This window comes from Silurus aristotelis (genome assembly GCF_946808225.1).
Source record: "Silurus aristotelis genome assembly, chromosome: 15".
In the NCBI taxonomy this organism is placed as follows: domain Eukaryota; kingdom Metazoa; phylum Chordata; class Actinopteri; order Siluriformes; family Siluridae; genus Silurus; species Silurus aristotelis.
This window is the reverse complement of record NC_139588.1, coordinates 15,230,081-15,246,588: the sequence shown is the minus strand read 5'-3', so window position 1 is coordinate 15,246,588 and position 16,508 is coordinate 15,230,081. Positions and strand designations below refer to the sequence as shown.

At 41.2% G+C, this 16,508-nt stretch overlaps 1 protein-coding gene across 1 annotated transcript; it reads right to left on the bottom strand.

Moving 5' to 3' along the window:
• Window positions 1–341: 341 nt before the first annotated feature.
• On the bottom strand, window positions 342–10,935 carry acbd3 (acyl-Coenzyme A binding domain containing 3). The gene is made up of 8 exons (XM_083562303.1): window positions 10,591–10,935; window positions 7,917–8,058; window positions 6,896–7,036; window positions 5,758–5,916; window positions 4,994–5,168; window positions 4,126–4,309; window positions 3,658–3,942; window positions 342–2,836 (listed from the first exon to the last, which is right to left on the bottom strand). Exons 1-8 carry the CDS (start codon window positions 10,856–10,858, stop codon window positions 2,625–2,627), a joined length of 1,566 nt encoding a protein of 521 aa, XP_083418429.1. The 5' UTR covers window positions 10,859–10,935; the 3' UTR covers window positions 342–2,624.
• Window positions 10,936–16,508: the final 5,573 nt, after the last annotated feature.

Here is a 16,508-nt window from a genome sequence, read left to right as displayed (position 1 = left end):
ATCAGGGTTTGTAAAGAAAGTTATACATTTAAGTAGCAATACTACTTCAATTCATATTTGCACCATTATCTTTCGCAGGTGTCTTTTGGGTTTCACATTTCTTGTGGTTAGTTGCTAAATACACTGTACTGGTGTTGTACTGTGCTCAGTGACCAGGCTGAATCTAACTGACTTCACATTATTAAATACAGTTTCACTGCAGTCCTGTAGAACTAATGCTTAAATAGCTACCAGTACCGAAGAAAATGATACAACGTGTGTATTGTGTTGTAAATGTGAAACGGTAAAAAGAACTGCAGCGCAGCGCTGGCATCCAAAAAGCAAGAACAAAACAAAAAAGGTACAGATAAACTCAGGTTTAATCAAGATTAAATATAATTCTCAGGGAAAGTCAACCCTGAACTCATTCGTGAAATGAAAAGAAGGGGGGAGAAAAAAGAAAAAAGAAGGAAAAACAAACTGTTACTTCATGTGTTTATGGTATGAAATTTACATTATCACTTTGCAAATGGGAGAAAATGTACAATATGATATTTACCACACCATCTTTCATCACAAGTCCTCGGACTAAGATCACGCCCTCAGATACATTTCACTTTACAAAGGCGTGACTTAGCGTTAATCGTCATCAGAAGGGAAAGAAAACACTGGGGGCGATGGGGAGGGACACATCTGTACACATGTTTACTGTTAAGTGTAGTAATGATGGTGTTGGGCTGCTGCTGCTGTGGGTCAGGCTTCTGCGATCACTGCTCTGGACAGTACTGTGCACATGATCACGTGCACAATCCTTATATAAATATACTCACATCTGTTTCAGAGAGAAAAGAGGCACCTCACAGTTCATGTTCAGCTGAATGTATTATAATAATACCATCAAACATGATAAATATTTTAAAGTGTTTAAGAGAAAAGTTATGATAAAGAGCATGGAACGGTAAAGCTCACAGCGATGCTCACTGCAAATTTTGCCGGAACCCCGTCCCCCAAAAAAAACACTCAAAGCGCTCACAGATCCAGGCGTCGCTTTTGGTGATTAGTCCGTCAGCCACAGTAATGACAACACACACAAGACGGTTCGCTTGTAATAAAGATAATGAAGTGTCCGTGTAACATAAGACCATGAACTGACTAACAGTTGGTGTTTTAATGTGGCTTTCTAGAACTACGTACAATAAAATGTAACAGCGACAGACCAAAAAGAGTTTGAACAGCGACCTAAGACAGAAGTCTACCCAAAACAAAAACAAATGAAAAAAACAAACAAACAAAAAAACAACGACACACATGACCGTGACTAGTTCAGTCGAGAGATGAGAAGCTCATTCAGAAGCAGAACAGTTGGGAGAGAAGGTATACAGTATACATAATATGACAGACATCCAGGATCCCTAATCTACCAGGCGGATTAATAAATATTTATTAAATGCTTTACACACAGTCCAATCACTCACTTCCTGCACATCGAATCGTGTTCTTTGCAGAGTCTCCACCAGATTAAACCTGATCTTCCCACCCTCCTGTTAGTAGTTTACTGGTTTCTTTTGTCCCACCAGCCCCTGGTTGCACACGCGGATGGATCGAACCCGTGTTGTGCGGCGAATCGTGACGCACTATAACTTTTACAGCTGGCGGATATTCCAGTGGTCACCTACAGGAGGACGTGCTGCTTTTCTACAACCACCTGCACCAGTGCTGAAGTGCGTTTATATCCACCAAGGAGCTGCGAGTTCACTTCTACTCTTCCCACGATGACGATGATGATGATGATGATGATGTGTTCAACGTGACTAAAATATCATTCCAATTTAGATCAGTCTATATTTTTTATGCAAAAAAAAAAAAAAAAAAAGGTAATGTGTGTGTGTGTGTGTGTGTGTGAACAGCGTCTTCCGTTGAAAACGACAGGGAATGATTATGATCATAGAAATTCTTTTTGGGGGGGAAAGGAAAAAAAATATATATAAAAAAAAAATAAAACAGAGGATGTGGTTTCTGGTCTACTCCTACACCTAGAAATGGAATGAAGCCTTCTGGAGGCTGATCGAGATGCAAATCATCATCATCATCATCATCCTCAGTGCATGTTATTTACATTTTCAGTAATGTAGCACATAAATTATGCAATATACAAAAAAAAAAAAAAAAAGATTTTTCATGGGACGGGTAAAGAAACACAATAAGGGAAATAAAAAGCACTGGTTTGGGCCAAAATATAAAAGGCAGAAAAATGCAGCATTGATTAAATTATTCCTCACACAAGATTGGAATTTTTTTTTTTTTTTCTTTTTTAGTCATATCTGAACATGTCAAGTAAATTAGGCAATTTGATTAAACCTGTACAGCTCTCTTAGTGGCCAAAGCACCTCTTTGAATGACATTAGAACATGGAGGCTGAGGAGAAAAATCACACTGTGAACAGAAGACAATACTATTAACAGGTACAGAATCCTAGAGCACGCCTTTTAGAGTGCAAAACAGAGGTGGCACGGATACATCAGAGGCCAGCCCTCCTAAACTCGAACAGCATGAGACGCAACCCATACACACATGCACACTTACGCGTGCAACACGCGCGCGCACACACACACACACACTCCTGCTCCACAGTCTTGACCCCAGGCTTATCTGGTGTAGTAGACTCTGTAATAGACACTCTTCGACCTCCAGAGGGAGTACGAGTTGTCAAATTTGAGTAGGTAGATGCCACGGCCGGGGTACTGGTGACTTCCTGCGTACACTTCCTCATGGCAGTCCCGCCGGTAAACCGGCACGATCTCATCCACCTGAGGCTTCCCTGCTTCCTTCTTGGCCTTTTCCTCCTCGCTCTGAGGCTCTATACAGAGAGAAAAACAAGCCTGTTTACCACTTCTTGTATACCGGCCAGCGGAAAATTACGACATTATAACATTATGACAGGTGAAGTAAATAACACTGTCTCTTCATCGTAGCACCTGTTAGTAGGTGGGATCTATTGAGCAGCAAGTAAACATTTTGTCCTCAAAGTTGATGTGTTAGAGGCAAAAATAATAGACAAGTGTAAGGATTTGAGTTTGACAAGAACCAACTTGTGATGTCTAGACGACTGGGTTGAGAGCATCTACAAAACTGCAGATCTTGTGTTCATGGTCAGCAGCGCTCAGTATCTATCAAAAGTGCTCCAGGAAGGAACAGTGGTGAACCGACGACAGGGTTATGAGCGGTCTCGACTCATTGATGTACGTATGGAGTGAAGGCTGAACCGTGTGGTCCGATCCAACAGACGAGCTCCTGTAGCTTAAATTGTTGAAGACGTTAATGATGCTAATGCTTGACGGGCCTGAACTGTTTCAGCAGCAGAAGGGCACCAACACAATATTAGGTAGGTGGTCATAATGTTATACCTGAACGCTGGATATTCCAAAAATACGCTTTAGAAATTAGGAGCATTAGGTCAATCATTGCAGCACTACTCCTTGTTCCAATCGACTATGTTGAGTCTAGTGAACTGATTATTATATTTAATTTCAGTAACCAAAGCAGTGACAGGTCACATAAAATATGAACGACTTTTTATTTTTATTGTAGAATTTGATTCATGCTAAATGACCCTACACAAATGATAAGCACTAATAACGGCACGTTCGGTGTGGATACAAAAGCAGGTTTTTTCCTCACCTTCCTCATCCTCGTCTTCGTCGCTGGACTCGCTGACGTGCACGCTGACCGAGGCGTTGGTGGAGTCAGTCCATTCGAAGAAGACACCGAACCCAATGTCATAATGGTCAGTGGCAAATTCCCAGAAGAGGTATGAACCCTCCTCATGGGTGGGGACCCTGACTGTGACCACTTCCCCTCGGCCTACCGTGATCACAGAGTCAACGTCCTGGCGAATCTTCTCCTTAAAATCTTTGATCTGCGGTCGCGTCCACATCGAGGGGGCTGCTATCACTGGGGGAGAGTCTGGTGAGGTAAAACAGGAAAAAGAGAATAAAGAAGTGTAGATTCTTCAAATGAGATATGTATTGTCTTTTTTTATTCAAACGAAGCGGTATGATAATAGAGAACAATTAAAAGGAGAAGAGAATCCGCACCAATTTGTCTCAAGACAAAATTACTCCTGACTAAGGATCTAAGTGCTCCCACCTGTTGGGCCATTCTCAGTGACCTCCTCAGCATGCTCCAGGTCTGGCTCTCTATCGATGCTGTCGACGGACGACTCGGCCTGGCCGTTCACTGTGGGAGCTTCCTCACCAGGCGACGCTGACAACTCGCTGGCCTCTAACTTTGAGAGGACTATAGCGTCCTCCTGCTGTTTCTGTAGGGCTGCCTGAAGGAACACAGAACAGAAGGCAGATATTAAAAGATCCAGTGCTAAATTAATTATTCGGTACTGGGCCATACCTGTGTGGCTGCCGCTTTTCTTTCAGTCAAACCTAACAAGCGGAAACATGAGACTTTTTTTTCCCCGCAATTACAAAGTGCAGACACGCCACCTCTTCGGAGATAAAGTTAAAGGGATCCTTTGGGCAAAATTAATGAACAACGTAACCTATTTAAGCTATAAAGCAGTTGCTTGCATAACAATTTAAGTCGGTTTAAGGAAATATAATAGGATTCAGTACAGCACCTTAGTCAAGGAAGAATTAGAAGTCGAACACACAGTGGGACTGATTAATGGGACGCATAATTTTTTTTTTGCTTTTCATACAAACCAACAAGGAAAAGGATTCGCTTTGCAAACTAGTCTAGCTTGTGAGAAAGCTGTAGTCCTTTTTTTTTTTTTAGAGCGATATACCACAGCACTATTTCATGTTTGTTGTTACTATGGAAACACCATCACTGAAACTTGTATGTCAGTGATTCTCAATCTAAAAGCTAATTTTAAAAAGGATTTAAAATGCCACTGAACAAAGACAATCGTTGATCTGGTGACGTTTTACATAAGCAGTTAACTGGCGAATGGTGGCGCTATAAGAGATGTTACAGAGAAAAGCTCAGCACGGTATCTGACCTGTTGTTGGGCGAGCTGCACCTGGTAGAGCTGCTGCATGTACTGCTGGTAGTGCTGTTCCTGCAGCTGCCTGATGAGAATGAGCTGCTGTTCGGAACTGTCCGGGTACTGCTGCGCCGCATACTGCTGGAACTGCACAGCTGTTTGCGCATTCAATGCAGCCATGATCTGGTGCCTGCAAGTAACAGAGGGCATGAAATAGTAAGTATGCATTTAAGAAATAACAATATTCAATAAACAAGTCTTCTTGCAGTTTTACACTCGGTAGCCCTGAAGTAAGTGTGCTGTGTACATGTGATGAATGAATGCACATGGAAAAATATTCCCGTAACCCAAAAAAATATCACCGTAACAAATTATCATGACTGTCTAGTCTGCCATTTCTTTGTACGGTGTAATATTATATCAAGACTAATGTATTCTCTGTTGTGCCCAGACACAAAGGAAAAAAACCCCACAAGACTGTGGGTAAGCCGCGGCGTCAGTACTGGATAGGAAAGCGGTCAGTCCTATTGACCATCTTCACACACTCACACACACACGCACGCACGCGCTTGCACACAGTCTGGACAATTATAAAAGACTGCATTACAGTAAGAGAATGTGGATGCTCAAACCTAATTGGATAAAAAGCTTCAAGTTCTAGAGTTTAACAACATGACAATTTTTTCTCTTAAAGACACAGCAGGCGTGGTAGAACATATAAAAACCCACACATCTCGAAAAAGGAGAAGATTCATCTGTGAACATTTATTCTCACTCACTTCTGCTGCTCCACCCGGAGCCTCTCTTCCTCAGCCTGCCTCCTCTGCTCCTCTTCTCTCCTTAATCTCTCCTCCTCCTCCTTCCTGCGTCGCTCCTCCTCCTGCAACTGGCGCTCCCGTTCCTCTTCCTCCCGTTGCCGCTGCTCCTCTTCCTCCCTCCTGCCGTACACGAACACGCATCAGAAACGCACACGTTTTTACATCTCTGTTATACGAATAACTTTGGTGCGCAATCAAAATCCTGTTCATGATTCAGGAAAGCTGCGAGATGCACAACAGGAAGTTTCAGTCAGCAATGTGACCAGAATAACCAACACATGTGGTTCATCTTATTTTACAAATACATTGTTTTAAGACAGGATGAGACTTCCTGTGCTCATAAAAGTATAAACCAAGGACGTATTGTGGTTCAGTTGTTTTATTTCAAATGTTTAATCTGACACGATCTGCAGAATTCGTAACTCGAGCAAACAAATAACCTGAATTCGTTTTTTAAAACCACATTTATAGATTCAGCAGGACATGACAGTGAGCGCATGCTGGAAAGTCCTTAGGCTGATATAAGAGCTGCGAGTAGATCAAATCACACTCGCACCTTGAGTACATTTGGTCATTAGAAGATGATGTGTACAGTATAATGGCACTGAGAAAAGCGCAACACTGAGCCATCCTGCTCATACTCACATTCACAATTTACAGGACAAGTGCAATATAAAGTGTACATAAATTTAACACAAACATTCCTACAATCTGCAAGCATGGAAATGATATTCATAACAGAAAAAAAAAAGTTTACCACAAAAGTGCATTTGCAAACAAACGAAAAAAAAAACTTTCAATTTTTCATACGCAATTTTACAGTGTCATAACAAAACAAAGGAAGTCTTGAGTCACTGTTTATCTATCACTCTCACACACACACACACACACACACACACACACACACACACACACACACACACACACACACACACACACACACACACACACACACACACTACTGGAGCTTGCTTACAGACCAAAGGGCAGCAGTGCTTCTGGTCTCATAAGGTAAATGAACAAACAGTAACATCTGCTTCAGCAGCAACCAGTTTCTACCTCCCAGAAATGCCATACACTGTACACACAAAGGCCTCACCTCTTCCTTTCTTGCTCCTCTTTTTCAATCTTGTGAGATGCGACGAACGGCGCAAATAAAGTACAGCATTTATTTAACAGCTTGACAAATTCCACCATGGCCTCGTCCTTCCTAATGTTCCCCAAGGCTGCCCATTCTCTCCTGAAAAATAGCCATGTCACAAAGTAAATAATATCGAAGGTCTGGAAATCACGCTGCAGAGAAATCACGCTGCAGAAGGAAAAGGAGCTAAGCAGTAGTGGATAATAAAAAAATCACAGAGAAAACACTTTCATGTGACGATTAAAAATATCAGATGGGCAAATCTGAGAACATGTCTGGCCTACACTGATGTTTTCACAAGTGCCTGCTAATATCCAGAATGCAGATTTTAAGGGTAAATACAGAGAACAGACCAATCATGATGTCAGGAATTATGAAGACCAATAATGATTTCACTTTGTACCTGAAAATAATAATCTGTAACACATATTTCTCACACATTACATCATGCTCAATTATGCATCTTCACACTGTCATGATGTTCATTGACTTATTTTAATGATGTGACCTCCATCAGGGGATGCTAGTACAGGTTCTCAGACAAAAAATATTTTTGTCTTTATATCCCTAGGAAATAAAGACATGAGACACTTATTAATCTTGAACCATTTCCATGTGTTTTATCAAATAAAAAGTCTGAGTAAATCCACCCCCTTCCCCACTTACTAATATTATTATTATTGATGGAGCAAAATTTCACATTTTCTGCACTAAAACAGACCTCCCTTCAGAGTGTGTTCAGTAATGATGTAAAATAAATCCATAATTGTATGTTTGACAGTTTACAAGATTTATTAGAGAAGACACCAGACACCGGTCTCAAATCGGACACATAAAACAATAATCTTTGTGCTGAATAAAGGGATGATAATGAGATCATGGAAAAGGGCTCCTCTTTAACTCAGCCTTCTCCTGCACCAGTCACTGCAAATAAGAAAACGCCTTGAACAGAATCAGCGGTGAGAATTGCGAAGCTCACCTGCGGTCGTTTCCCAGCACGTCGAAGAAGCCCACTTCAGGAGAAGCGTCTGGATTGTAGGGTCCCAGGGACACCTGCTTATGCAGAGCCACCAGACGCAGCTTCTCCTCATACGTTGGGTGGAAAGCCTTTCCATCTTTTTCTGTGGGGAAACAAAGAAGATCACTTCTTGTATTAAACTGCATTCGGAATTTGCTTCATCTTATCTGATCGGACCACACGGGTCATCCTTCGCTCCCCACATGCATCAATGAGCCTCGGCCTCCCATGACCCTGTCGCCGGTTCACCACTGTTCCTTCTTTGGAGCACTTTTGATAGATAATGACCACTGCAGACCGGGAACATCCCACAAGAGCTGCAGTTGTGGAGATGCTCTGACCCAGTCGTCTAAACATCACAAGTTGGCCCTTTTTAAACTCAATTGATGCGTGTTGATCACGTGTTATTCTTTAACTAGTCATAATGTTGTAATAGCATAACGTTATGCCTGATTGGTGTACATACATAAACTACACGTGACATTTATCATTTATCCCCCATTTATCCGGGATTGAGACCGGCACTAAGGCTTGTGCAACCCTAATGGCTGGGGTTGGTTCCCCGACCGGGGATCGAACCCGGGCCGCAGCAGTGAGAGCGCCGCATCCTAACCACTAGACCACCAGGGAACCTCGCTTTTGCACGTCAATGAAGAAAGAAGAAAAAAAAAAAAAGTGTGATCAGGATGGACAGAGAGGTCAGGCTAGAAACTCATCAGATATCTTACAGCTGTAGAGCCTGTGTGAGTATGAGCAATTTCTCCAAAATGATCCCTGCAATGCTGGTTCCAATTCGCTGCCAGCTATTGACAATCGTGAGCCAAAAAACACTGTACAGTCTGTAAAAACACTCCATTAGCCTTCTACTAAATATGGCTAGAAATATTACACTTTTCATGAATCGTTTGCTTTAAAAAAAGAAATGCAAAACACCAACCGCAACCAAGCTTCTGTTACATTAACTACAATCCATTATACTTTACGTTGCCATAAGTTTGTGCCCCCCTGAGTGCCATTCTGGCTTTATTCCTCCTTTGCTTTATGACTGAACTCCAATCTCCTGGGAAGGCTTCTCACTAGTCTTAGGAGCACGGCTGTGTGGATTCGTGTTCATTCAGATGTTCGAATGCAAGATGAGGAGGCCTGGGTTTCAGTCATGTGTTCCAAATCATCCCAAAGGTGTTCAGTGGGGTTGTGTTTAGTGCTCTGTACAGGACAAACGAGTTCATATGCTCTTTCATGTGGCTAACTTTGTAGTGAAAAGAAAATTGCAATGCTACAGCGTGCAAACATCTTTTGCATCTGCTAACTTTTTGAAGCTTAGGGAGTGTTAAAAAAAAAAAAAAAAAAACGTTTCCTATACAGTACAGAGATAGGCAAATCTCAATGTAAGTCATGAGTGCGTTTCCTTGTAGGAGACAAAACATTACCGAGTGCAATAAATGATTTCAGCTGTATTCCTATGCATTCCGGTGCGACGTGAACAAACTATAGCTTTATGGAGGAAGAAAATATGATTCTTCTACAACTCTTATTAGCTTTAATGCCAGTTTTACACCACCAACGTAGTCATGTTGCTAATTTCTGAACAAGTTTCATTTCAATATTTATTTCAATGTTTTCCCGTCGAAAGCATTATCCACATTGTTCATTTCGAGGGTTTCCCATTTCTTATTGGTTGAATGATTAACAATTAATAACTAACCAAAAAAAAACCCCACTAACTATTCATCTTCCCCGTCACAAGTAATACATATTCAGGGAAGAAGTCCCTTTTTTGGCCAGTTGCCACAATTGTGCAGATCATTCCAAAGATACTAGAAGGTTTTTTTTCTGCTTTGTGGTTGTCAGTGTATAAAAGTGTGTGTGTGTGTGTGTGTGTGTGTGTGTGTGTGTGTGTGTGAGAGAGAGAGAGAGAAAGACATGACAAACACAATGAGGTGTATTCACTGCTAGTTTCCTGAACTTTAACATTCAGAGAGACTCGAAGATGATTGAAATAAAACAAACCTTCTTACATGTCATCCATTTTGGTGTGTGTCTCTGATTCACTGCTTTGCCATTAGAGTCACCAAAACAGGACACACAATTGTGTATGAAACTGTGTGTGTGTGTGTGTGTGTGTGTGTGTGTGTGTGTGTGTGACTTCAAGTTTTACTGTGTTTTATTTGATCTGTGTATTGAACATGTCCCACTTGTGTCAATACATTGTTTTATACATGAGGGTCTGATTCTCTCCTGCACTGGACATTTAGGAAAATAAATTATAGGATTTTAACAGTTAAACGGATGAATGAAGAGCAGGATTGAGACATGACATGTCACACCAGCCAAACCAGCTCCTCGTCTTCAGCCTGGGCTAGCTGTTTGGAGGGCGTCGCACCCTCGTGAGCTATCTCTGGTTATAACGCTATTACTAATAGTCCGGCTATAACGCTAATACTGACATGACATGATATCTGATTTAATCGACATGGGGGGGGGGGGCAGCTAACACACTCGGCTAATAAAGACGGTGACTGGCTTCAACAGAAATAGCCCAGCTAGCTAGCATGCTAACAGAGTCCAGATCTTTCCCCGCATAGCCCAGGAACAAAACCTGGTCCCGGGTTTCGGTGTATGAATAGACACGTACCTCGGAAGAATTGAAGCGCCAGGCCGTAGAGCTCGGTCAGGGGAAAGCCCCATATCCGCTCCACGGAATTCTCGGCATTTTGCTCCTCGTCGTCCGGGCTGGGGGAGCGCGTATCCAGGGCACCCTGCTCGCCTGTTTGCAGCCCGAGCGCGTCCGCGTGATCTGCTTCTCCCTCCGAGTCCGGGCTGAGGGTCAGGCCGTCGATGGAAACTTCGAGACGGCTCGCATTTCCACCGTTGAGGTCGCCGCTCTGAACCTCAGTCGCCATCGTGCAGAAACGTCAGCTGGTCCGGCCACGTACTTACTTCCGCTCTAGCGCTGCCGGATTTCTGCTTCTTCTTTACAGAGGCGAAGAGTAGCAGGAAACGTCACAGCGCCATCTACCGCCAAGTACAAACACCTATCTTCACCTACCAGGTCTACCAACAACAACTATCTTTACCTACCAGCATCTATCTCCACCTACCAACACCAACTAAATATAATATAACTGCACTGGTTAAGCAGATTACAGAGGAATGTTTATATATTTACTTATTTGTTGTTTGTTTATAATTGTTATGAAATCATAAATAAGGGGAACCATGGCTACTTCCGTTGTAATATTATAGAGTGTGTTGTATTGCAATTTTTCTTTCCACTGCCCTCAATCAAAAGAAAAGGTTTGGGCCCCTCTGCATTAAGTTTAGGGTTATTTACTAAATTAAATTAATGGGGGCAGTGGTGGTGGTTCAGTGCCACTGTTGGGCCCTTGAGTAAGGCACTTAACCCTATCTGCTCCAGGGGCGCAAACTCTGTGCTTCTGACCCCAACTTCCTGACAAACTGGAATATGTGCAAATTACAATTTCTCTTTGGAATTAATTAAAAAGTACTCTATTAATCCATCCAGATCAGAGATCTACACTGAAACGTTTTCTACATTATCTACACTGAAACCCATTCAGAAACACTAAAGATCTTTCTGGTATTGCAATAAATAACATATTTCTGAACCTAGCCATGAAATAAACCAATTCGCTTTGTTTCTGCTTACACTTGCTGACACTCTACGACCAGGGCTTGTGATAAATCATCGTGGGATATTTGACTGAAAAACCGAACAGTCCTTATGGCCGATTAAAAACAGATGTGGCCCGTACGGGGATCGAACCCGCGACCTTGGCGTTATTAGCACCACGCTCTAACCAACTGAGCTAACCGGCCTGTAGGGGGACTGAGAGACAGGAATTTAGAAATTTCCATCACCACTGCAAACAGGAAAGGGCTCAGAGCCGATCCTTGATGCAGTCCAACCTCCACCTTGAACCAGTGTGTCATTTCCACTGCACACTTCACTGCTGCCACACTGTCCTCATACATGTCATGCACGACCCTCACATACTTCTCTGACACACCTGACTTCCTCATACAATACCACAACTCCTCTCTTGGCACCCTGTCGTACGCTTTCTTTAAATCCACAAATACACAATGCAATTCCTTCTGTCCTTCTCTATACTTCTCCATCAACATTCTCAAAGCAAATAAGGCATCTGTGGTGCTCTTCCTCAGCATGAAACCATACTGCTGCTCACAGATGGTCAGTTTCACTCCTCTTTCCCATAACTTCATGGTCTGACTGATCAACTTAATTCCCCTGTAGTTACTGCAGGTCTGCACATCTCCCTTATGCTTAAAGATCGGTACCAGCACACTCCTTCTCTATTCCTCAGGCATCCTCTCACCTTCCAGAATCTTGTTAAACAATTTGGTTGAAAACTCCACTGCCATCTCTCCTAAACATCTCCATGCTTTTACCGGTATGTCATCTGGTCCAACCAACGTTCTACTCTTCATCCTCTTAATCGCTGCTCTCACTTTCTCCTTACTAATCCTATCCACTTCCTGCTTCACTAACTCCACATCATCCAACCTTCTCTCTCTCTCATTTTCCTCGTTCATCAGCTGCTCAAAATACTCCCTACATCTTCTCAACACACTCTCCTCACTAGTCAACACATTTCCATCTACATCCTTTATTGCTCTAACTTGCAACACATCCTTCCCAGCTCAGTCCCTCTGCCTGGCCAATCAGTACAAATCCTTTTCTCCTTCCTTAGTGTTCAACCTCTCATACAGCTCCTCATATGTCCTTTCCTTGGCTTTCTCCACATTCCACTTCACCTGCTGTTGCATCTCCTAGTACTCCTGCCTAATTTTCTCATCACCATGTTGATCCCACTTCTGTTTTGTTAACCTCTTTCCCTGCTCTCCTGCACTTCCTCATTCCACCACCACGTCTCCTTGTCTTGCTTTCTATTTCCAGATGTCACACCAAGTTCTTTTCTAGCTGTCTCCCTTATTACTTCTGCAGTAGTTTCCCAATCATCCAGCACCTCTTCACCACCACCGAGCCCCTGTCTGACCTCTTCCCTGAACCTCAAACTACACTCTTCCTCCTTCAGTTTCCACCATCTTATTCTTCTTTCAGTCCTTGCTGTCCTCCTCTTCTTCTTCGCCTCCAAAAACCATCCTGCAGACCACCATCCGATGCTGTCTAGCTACACTGTTCCCTGCCAACACCTTACAGTCTCCAATCTCCTTCAGGTTGCATCTCCTACATAGAACATAATCCACCTGCCTGCACCTTCATCCACTCTTATAGGTCACCCTATGATCCTCCTTCTTCTTAAAATACGTATTCACCACTGCCATTTCCATCCTTTTAGCAAAATCTACCATCATCTGCCCTTCCACATTCCTCTCCTTTAGGCCATACCTACCCATAACCTCCTCATCGCCTCTGTTCCCTTCACCTACATGTCCATTAAAGTCTGCACCAATCACCAATCGTTCATTTCTAGGTACACCATCTACCACTTCATCTAATTTTCTCCAGAATCTTTCCTTCTCCTCCATGTCACAGCCAACTTGGGGAGCATAGGCACTGATGACATTTATCATCATCCCTTCAACTTCCAGCTTCACGATCATCACCCTATCAGAAACTCTCTTCACCTCCACTACACTCTTACTGTACTCTTCCTTCAGAATCACCCCTACACCATTTCTCTTTCCATTCACACCATGATAGAACAGTTTAAACCCATCTCCAATGTTCCTGGCCTTACTCCCTTTCCACTTAGTCTCCTGAACACACAACATATCTACCTTTCTCCTCTCCATCATATCAGCTATCTCTCTCCCTTTACCAGTCATAGGGCCAACATTTAAAGTACCAACCCGAACCTCTACTCTCTTACAATTGTTGTCTCTTGTTGTTAACCCGAGCCTCAACCGATCCGGTATGAAATTCTTAATCGTGACCGCGCATATTCGATTTGGCACATGTTTTATGCTGGATGCCCTTCCTAATGCAACCCACCCCATTTATACGGGCTTGGGACCGGCGCTAAGAGTGCACTGGCTTGTGCCTCCCTAATGGCTGGGTTAGGTGAATTTGATTTAGTCCGGATTGGAAAAAATAAAATATAAATAAATGAAAATAAATAAATACATTTATTCTACTATAAAGGGGATGGTTTCTGTTTATATTGTACAATTTATCTTTTTTTTTTTTTTACTGAACTAGAACTTAAAAAATATAACTGCACTGGTTAAGCAGATTACAGAGTAATGTTTATATATTTACTTATTTATTTGATTGTTTGTTTGTTTGTTTATAATTGTTATAAAATCATAAATAAGGGGAACCATGGCTATTTTCGTTGTGATATTATAGATTGTGGTGTATTGCAAATTTTCTTTCCACTTCCATGAAATAAACCAGTTCGCTTTGTTTCTGCTTACACTTGCTGACACTCTACGACCAGGGCTTGTGATAAATCATCTTGGGATATATGACTGAAAAACCGATCAGTCCTTATGACAGATTAAAAACTAATGTGGCCCGTACGGGGATCGAACCCGCGACCTTGGCGTTATTAGCACCACGCTCTAACCAACTGAGCTAACCGGCCTGTAGGGGGACTGAGAGACAGGAATTTTGTGCTAGCTGAAGACGTGATATAGAAGGAGAGGAAAAGCAAGAGGAAAAATTTAATGACGATGATGATGATGATGATGATGACGATCGATATAAAGATTAATTCACCTATAAACACTAATCAACACCTACCGCCATTTACCTTCAGCTGTCGACAGCTACTGCAATCTACCTTCACATTCCAGAGATGGCAAAAGTACACACATCCTTAGTACAGATACTAACGTTGTAAAAGACTGTGGTAAAAGTTGAAGTACATCAAGTATGATGATGATAATGTGATCAGGAATGCATCTTTTCTTTGTCATGTTTACATCACTGACTCCCTCTGTCTCATCCACCTTACCCCTGTACTTCTTGTTGCCTTTTCACTTGCTTATTGTTTGCTTTGTAAACTAGTGTACGTCTATGTTGTGTAAGAGACAGGAAATAATACACCAGTGGTAGATTCAAAAAGCAGTTTACCATCATCTAACTCCTCATACACTGTAAAAACTATTACTATGATCTACAACATTTTTTTGGTGAAGCATTTTACACTTAAAAAAATTGAGTAAATTTGAAAGCTGTGAAATCATTGAAATATACGTTAAAAGTTAAATAAATGTGACTAAAAAAAGTAAGTAGATTTAAATAATTAAATGAATTGATATCATAAATAAAATTGAGTCAATATATTTTAAAAAATTAAGTAGATTCAAATAATTAAATTAAGTAATCTCATAAATAAAATTGAGTAAATATAATTTAAATCCCTAAACAATAGTAATTTGGTAGTAAATCAAAAACACTAAAAATAATTTTAATTTAAGGGCAGATTTAATTTACATGCTGTATATACACAAATGGCCTATATTTAACTCTTTACTGTAAAGTATACTGTATTTACCATTCAGTCCATGAGTACAAAAACCAAAATGAAAACACCACCTCATGATTTTAAACATTTATTTGTCAAATTTGATCATGACCACAATTCATAAAAACATAAATTCAAATTTTAGCCACTGAACTGAAATTCTTCAAAAATTACAAAGTTATACATTAATACATTTATATGCCACATTAGACCAGTGACATGTCATTAACCAACCTGGCATACTTTAAAAATTACAACATTGAAAAAATGAAAATTTTAGCTACTGGACTCATATGGGGACTAACAAACATACAAAATTCATCAACCTTTTGGCCTTACAAAACTTAACTGGCCTGAAGCGGAGTACAATTTAAACCTAACATTAGATAACACCTATCCGAAATGCATTTTTACAATTATACAACACATGGATGATGGACAACAATCTATGTAATCAAGTAATTTTTTAGTGTCTGTACCTTGGTTAAAAGTTTAAGTGGATTCAGCTCCAGGAAAAGTTTTTGGAAGACTGCCAAAGTATATTTAATGTTCTTGGGGTATCGCAGGTCCAAGGCATATGTCAATCCCATAAGATAGCAGCAGGCTCTGCTAAGATCACAGAGTTTGTTTAGGACAACAACACCCTCAAATCACAATGCCTACATCAGTGACTGACCCATCTTTCTGAAGCAGGTAGATCTTCAGCACTTCCTCTGCTAATTTATCTTTTACACAAATAGGTTGATCAGCAACATCCTGAAGACACAAATATAAAGATTAACAGGTTAGAGCTAATATTCATGGCAATTACAAAGAAAAAAAATGTACACACATAAACGTGACTGACTGATAAAACATTACAGTTTAAATTTTTTTTGCTGAATTCATCATCATTTCTTTGAGTCATAAGAATGACAGACAATTAATTGATTTAAAATGCGAGTGCTTTACAACTTTTGAACTTTGCACTTATACAGAGATACCAATAATGTAGACTTTTTACACGCAGTGATATTGTAGTTTGGACAATTAAGTTACGACATGATGTGAACTCACCCTGAGAGACAGCGTT